Source organism: Nothoprocta perdicaria, unplaced genomic scaffold (genome assembly GCF_003342845.1).
Source record: "Nothoprocta perdicaria isolate Ctin4 unplaced genomic scaffold, notPer1 scaffold_375, whole genome shotgun sequence".
In the NCBI taxonomy this organism is placed as follows: Eukaryota; Metazoa; Chordata; class Aves; order Tinamiformes; family Tinamidae; genus Nothoprocta; species Nothoprocta perdicaria.
In genome coordinates, this window is record NW_020455616.1 from 507948 (window position 1) to 514160 (window position 6213).

The following is a 6213-nucleotide window of genomic DNA, read 5'->3' on the forward strand; positions in this document are numbered from 1 at the left end:
CAGAGCCCTGSGGACAGGGCTGGCGCTGGGAGCGAGGGGCCCTGCAGCACCCGCGTGGTGAAAAAGCAGCAAAGGGGATTTATCAAAACTCAGTTTATTCCAAAGATTAAAAGATTACAGCTTTTTTTGTCTCTTTCTCATTTAATCGACCAAAATACTTTACATTTTTCTTTTTAAAAAAATCAACCTATTCTGAGCATTGTACAATTCCCCGCCCTGCACACACACACACACATCCCACATTCTCCCCTATTGCTATAACTTAACTTATAAAAACTATCTTTGCAGCAGCCCCTGCTCAGGCCGGGTACCTGAAGGGCAGTGGGGAAGGAAGAACTGGGGCTGGCGCGAGGGGCGTCGGGCCGGGAGCTGCCGGTGCTGGGGACAAGGGACAGGCCGGGCACTTTGTGGGGACAAAGGCAGGGCTGGATTTTGGCCTCTGCCTTCGCAGGGAGGCCCTAAGCAGGGAGAAGAAAGGAAGCAAAGAAAGAAGAACAACTCCTGAGAGGAAAACACATTTGGTTGGATTTCCAAAGGTGTCCGGGGTGTGAAAAGCAGGGAGGGTGGGAGGAGCCAGCCCCGGGTCGCTGGCAAATCCAGGTGTTCGATGGGGCGAGCTGCTCCTCGCCTGCCTTCGGGTGGGATTGGGGCTCGGAGCCCTGGGCAGCCACGTGAGGGAGGCAGCAGCCACCACCTCAAGCAGGGACCGGGGCTCCGAAGCTGAGGCCGCATCCATGGAGCCCGGCCAGGCCCCGTCCCACCTGCCGACACAGCAGGAGATCCCCGCGAGGGAGGCATCATGCGGGAGAAACCCGGCTRGGAGCCTCCCCCATGACCCTCCACACGGGAATGTTTCTTTTACGGTGAGAATTCATCCCAAGCAACTGGAGAGGGGCACAAGAGACCTGGGAAGTCTAAGAAGCCCAAACCCTTCTGTGGAGGAAGGGACAAGACCCTCAGCTTCACCGGGCCAGGATTTTTTTTTTAAATGCAACAAAAACCAGTTTGCAAATCCATGTTATGGGACCAAGCAGGACTGGGGGAGCTGAGAGAGCACCTGGCACTGAGGGAAGACAGACGCAGCTTCCAGAGGGGGAAAGGGAGCACCCTGAGGAGCTCTGCTCCAGCCCCACACATGTGCCCAGGGCCCCTGGAGCATCCCGACTGCGGGGCCCAGCTCTGTGAGTCTCCCATCCTCCCCAGCACATCCCACAGGAGGACCCCGGGGAGCAGAGCCGGGATCCGGCCCCCCTCGCGCCCTGAGCGCCCCGGGGCCGAGGGCGGGTGTTGAGTGTGTGCGCGCAGGCCCGCGTCGCGGAGCCGCTTCATCAGCTCTGCTCCCTGTCCTTCACCAGCAGCACGGTGTGTTGGCCGCCGCTGGACACGGCCAGGACCACGCGGTTCTCCAGCTGCTTGCCTGTCATCTGCACAGGGCTCCAGACGTCGTCCTCCTCACCGGTGCCCAGCTGGTAGTTGGTGCCCATGCCCCAGGCAAACGCTCGTCCTGCAACAGAGGCCACGTTAATAGGGAGCGGACGCGGCAGCCCAAGGAAAGGGAACCGGCTCAGACTTGGGCTGGGGACGAGTCCCAATGAAGCCACTCAGGAAGGGGACACGGAGCGGCATTCCCGGCCGTCCAGCACTCACCGTCGCTGCTGACGGCGTAGCCGACCGATGCGCCGCACGCCACGGAGGAGATGCTGGGGAGCTCCGGGATCACCGTGGGGGTGCTCTGCTCCTCCGCCCCTTCGCCGAGCCCCAGGCGGCCGTACTCAGCCCTGCCCAGGCTGTAGGCTTTACCTGGGGCACGGGGGACACAGCAGGGGTGATTCCAGTGGGAGGGCGCAGCCTGCGGTCGGAGCCTCCCTTCCCTGGGGAGCAACCCCCGTCCCTACTCACCCTCCGAGTCCATGCACACCGTGTGGTGCTGCCCGCCGGAGAAGCCCACCCAGGACTTGGTGGAGTTCTTGAACGATGTCAGGTTCTGTGGAGAAAAGCAGGGCTCGGTGCCCTGGGTCCCTGCGGGACGGAGAGGCACCAAACCCAAGCAAATCAGGAATGCCAACATGGACTGCCCATGCCAGCCCCGGGCAGCTGAGACCCCCATCCAGGAGCTCACCCCCATCAGAGACCAGCCCAGTTCTGAAACCCCCAAAATGGAAGGTCAAACTTTTCGTCAAGTTCACTGGCTGCAGGGACTTAAATCCATAGCTTTGCAAGGTGACTTCCCACCCCACTCCCAGCTCTGGGATGATCTGCAGGAGACTCCTGGAGGAGGGTGCATGGGGGGGGTACAAGGTGCTCTCGACCAGGGGAGCCCTGCAGGGTCCTCATTTTGGACCAGCACACCCAGGGAACCAGGAGTCCGTGGCCGCACCGAGCAGGGCTCAGACGTGATGCTTACCCAGTTGGTGATAGTTGGAGAGGCCAAAACCATAGACATGGCCCTCCTGCGTGACAGCAAAAGTGAAGTAAGCGCCACAAAAGGCATCCTGGAAGCGCATCTTGCCTCTGTTGCCTCTGCCTTTGACGGGCACGCGCTGAGGGACCAGCAGACGCTCTGGGGACAGCAAACAAGGGATCAGATGCAAACTCACGTTTCGTGATCTCTTCATCCCCACCCAGATCCAGGTCACGCAATCAAGCAGTTGATTTCCAAGCAGCCCTTGGGCACCAGGGAAAGAGGCCGGGTGCAGCAGAACATGCAGGCTCCTCAGCCAGGCCAAGGGCTGGTGCCCAAGGACAAGAGCCRCGCTCGCCCCAGCACCAAAGAGCCCTCAGCAAAGCAACTCACGCAGGCCCTTCCTTCCGCCGCGGTTGGCAAAGAGCTCCGGCACCCTGCCCAGCTGGCCCTGCTCGCCACAGCCACACGTGAACAGGTCGCCGTCCACCGTCAGCATCACCAAGTGGTCATTCCCTTGGAGGAAGAGTGAGAGGGTGAAGCAGCAGCCGCAGGCTCCAATCCCCTAACGGGGTAGCAGAGCCTGGGTCAGAAATCTCGCGTTTAAAACTCCAGCTAGACAAGTCCTTCAGGTCCCAGGGGAATTTACTGTGTCAGATACCTGGAYGCCAGGGTCTACAATGGCTAAACACTGAGCTCAATCTCTCATTTCAGTCCCTGGATGGAAACTCCAAAGAAATTGGCTGGGGACATTTAGAGGCCTGGGTCACCCTTGGCCTCACCTGGGCCTCTCCTCAGCTTCTCCATGTCTACAGGCCAGGGCTTTGACCCCCATGTACCAAAGAATTTTGAAGTCAGACAGGGCTGCATGTTAAAGCCACTGCTGTCACTAGAAGAGACTCAGAGCGTGCTCGCTCAGTAGCCAGGAGAGAGCAAACACGCCCTGCAGCAAGGAGTGGGGAAAGGACACGGGTCATTCTAGACCGGCCCCCCAAAACATCTCCCTGCAGCAGCCTGACCCACACGCAGGTCCTGGGCTCCCGCTCACCTGAGACGATTTTAACCACTGGCGCCTCGAGCTGAAGTAACACAGGGATCGAGCTCTTCTTCATGGGYTCCAGCAGCCCGATCACCCCGTTGTTGTCCTGCACCGAGACAGAAACGGGGAGGCGAGTCAGCCGACACCAGACTGGCAATTGGCAGCAGAGCCTCTGGAATCAACCCAAGGAATCAACATACCCGGAAAGAGCCCCAGACAAAAACCCTGCCGTCCTCCGTGAGCGCGGCCGTGTGACTGTCCCCCGCAGAGACCTGCACCACCTTCTCCTGCAGCGGCACCTCCCCTGGCTTCATCTCCGAGCCCTCTGCGGAGGTGTCGCGGCCAAGGGCGCCTTCATCATTGCAGCCAAAGGTGTAGATCTGCAGAGGAGATGGGCCTGGTGAGCAAGAGACCCCAAGGGCCACTACACAAACAGCACGCAGAGACCGGCCACGCTGCACGCTCCCGCTATGCCCCAGCTCTGGCCTGGCACATGGAGAGGGGGGCTCTGCGCTCACGCCGGGCGCCGGAGCCTCCCAGTGCGCTCACGCGGCGCTCACCTTGCCCGTCTCGCCGAGACACACGGTGTGCATCCCCCCTGCCTCCGCCTGCACCACCAGCTCCGGGAGCTGCACCAGCGCCGGCTTCTTCCTCTCGAGCACATCCTCGCCCAGGCCCAGCTGCCCCACGTCGCCCTGGCCCAGTGTGAGCACCAGCCCGGGCCGCGTGCGGTGCGAAGCGTGGCAGACTGCAGCAGGGAAACGAGAGCAAATGGTCAAGGGGGAAGAAAGAACCTGGGAAAACAAGTATTCCAGCGAGCAGGATGAAAGCAGGGGGCACCTTTGAGCTTCTTCCTTTCCGGAGACCCTTCTTCTGGCGTGGGGCTCTTCTTGGCAGTGCGTTTTCCAGGCATGTTGCTTCAGACCTAAACAAAGAGGCTCTCTGTCCCGGCACCAGCCCCGCCGTCACTCTGGGGAAAAGCTGCAGCTGCCCCACRACATTCCCCACGTGAGGAGCCACTGGGATCGCTCCCCTTTCGGATCCTGCGCCTTCCCAGCGGACAACGTGGGTGCGGGGGGATYTGGGCACCCAACCCCATCCCCTCCCGGGCCTTGGTGCCGCCTCTGCGCTCGGACAGACGGGAACCTCCCTTGCCTTCCCGGCGGGGAATTAGGGACGGCGGGAAGGGAAGAATAACCCACGGGAAGGCCCGGAGCCTCCTGCTTCCCCAGGGAGCCCCATGGGAACCCCGGGCGCTCCCGCCGCGGCCCACGGGCACCGGGGCCTCCCCCCGCCCGCAGGCCGGAGCTCCCCGGGCTTCCACGGGAGGCGCTCGGGGCCCTGCGGGAAGCGCCGGGTCCTCCCGCGCGGGCCCCGCCATGTCCCTGCGCTTCCCGCCGCCGCACGTGGGGCCGCCTGGGCCCAGCGGCCCGGCCGCTCCCCGCCCCCGCCGCAGGGCCGGGCCCAGCGGGACACGTCGAGGCGAGGGGACGAAGCGGCCCCCGCTCCCGGTGCGGCCCGGTACCGCCCGGCCCGGCCCGGGGCCGCCCTCACCTCCGCTCGCAGAGGCTCCGCCGCGGCCCGCTCCGCTCGGGCCCGTCCCGCGCATGCGCGGAGCGGCGCCCGCCGCCGCCGCCGCCCCCTGCCGGCCGCCGGGAGCGCCGCCCCGGCCCCGGTACCGGCCCCGGTACCGGCCCCGCGGAGCCCGCCGAGCAGCGCGAGCCCCGCGGCTGCGCGGGGTCCGAGGCCGAGGGAGCGACCCCGAATCCCGGGAGCCGAGGCCACAGGAGAACCCCAAACCACAGGAGCCGAGGCCAGGCCTTGGGAGAGACTCCCCGGCCATGGGAGACACCCCCACATCCCTGGAGGCTCCTGCAGTGGTGCCTGAGCCAACGTTCCCGCGCGCTCCTGGGATCTGGAGGGGAATCCGCACACCGTGCGCTCCCGCTGGGATGCGGGGTCCTGAGCTTGGCAGCCGTCTCTGTTGCTGCTCCTTGGTGCCCTGTCAAGGAGCCCTTGGTGCTCCTTGGTCTCCAAAGCGCAAGGAGAGCCGAGGCTGGGCCTGCCCAGGCGTCCCCGTGCAGCCCTGAGGAGCCTGACTTTTCTCCTCAGTCCCATTCCCAGCTGCCTTGGGCAGGCACAGCTCTCGCCTGGGGCACAATCTCCACCAAAAGTGACTCTTGAAGGACACTGACCAGCGCTGGCTTTGGGATCCGCTTGTAACGTGCACATCTACAGACTCCCCTCTCTGTCTCAGCTCCCATGTCCCGAGAGTGATGGCTGGAATAAAGACACTCGGACGTGGTGCTGATCTTGAGGGAGATTTCAACACTCAGCTCTGTTGCCCACAGACAGGCAAGCCCCACAGCACTTCAATTCCCTTAGTGTCTCTGAGGCTTCTGCACCCTGAGCCATCACCAATGCCCAGCTGAAGAGGGATGCCCCGGCAGAAGTCTGTGTCCCTCTGCAGAGCAGCACACAGCCCAGGAGCGCCCCTGTGACCAGGGCAGGTCAAAGGTCTCAAATGTGGGGTCTCCCGAATGGGAATCCGCCCCTTCCCCAACCCCACGGACTGAGCTTCTCGGAGGGGAACGAGCAGCAGCGCCCTGGTGCTTCTGTCTGGGGTGGCAGGGAGGGCAGAGAGAGAGAGAGATGCCTGGGGGAAGGCCTTGCCCCAACCCAACTGTGCGCTCCAGCTCCTGCACAGAGACATCACGAGCTCAGATGGGACGCAATCTGACCGCCTCTGGGGGCCAGCTGTGCATGGAGGCCC

At 63.4% G+C, this 6213-nt stretch overlaps 1 protein-coding gene across 1 annotated transcript; it reads right to left on the minus strand.

Moving 5' to 3' along the window:
* Positions 1–365: 365 nt before the first annotated feature.
* Positions 366–4398, minus strand: RCC1 (regulator of chromosome condensation 1). Its single transcript, XM_026044636.1, has 9 exons — positions 4281–4398; positions 4001–4188; positions 3641–3820; positions 3450–3546; positions 2795–2917; positions 2405–2560; positions 1900–2019; positions 1648–1800; positions 366–1504 (listed from the first exon to the last, which is right to left on the minus strand). The coding sequence occupies exons 1-9, from the start codon at positions 4351–4353 to the stop codon at positions 1329–1331; spliced, it is 1266 nt and encodes a 421-aa protein (XP_025900421.1). The 5' UTR covers positions 4354–4398; the 3' UTR covers positions 366–1328.
* Between the last annotated feature and the right edge of the window lie 1815 nt (positions 4399–6213).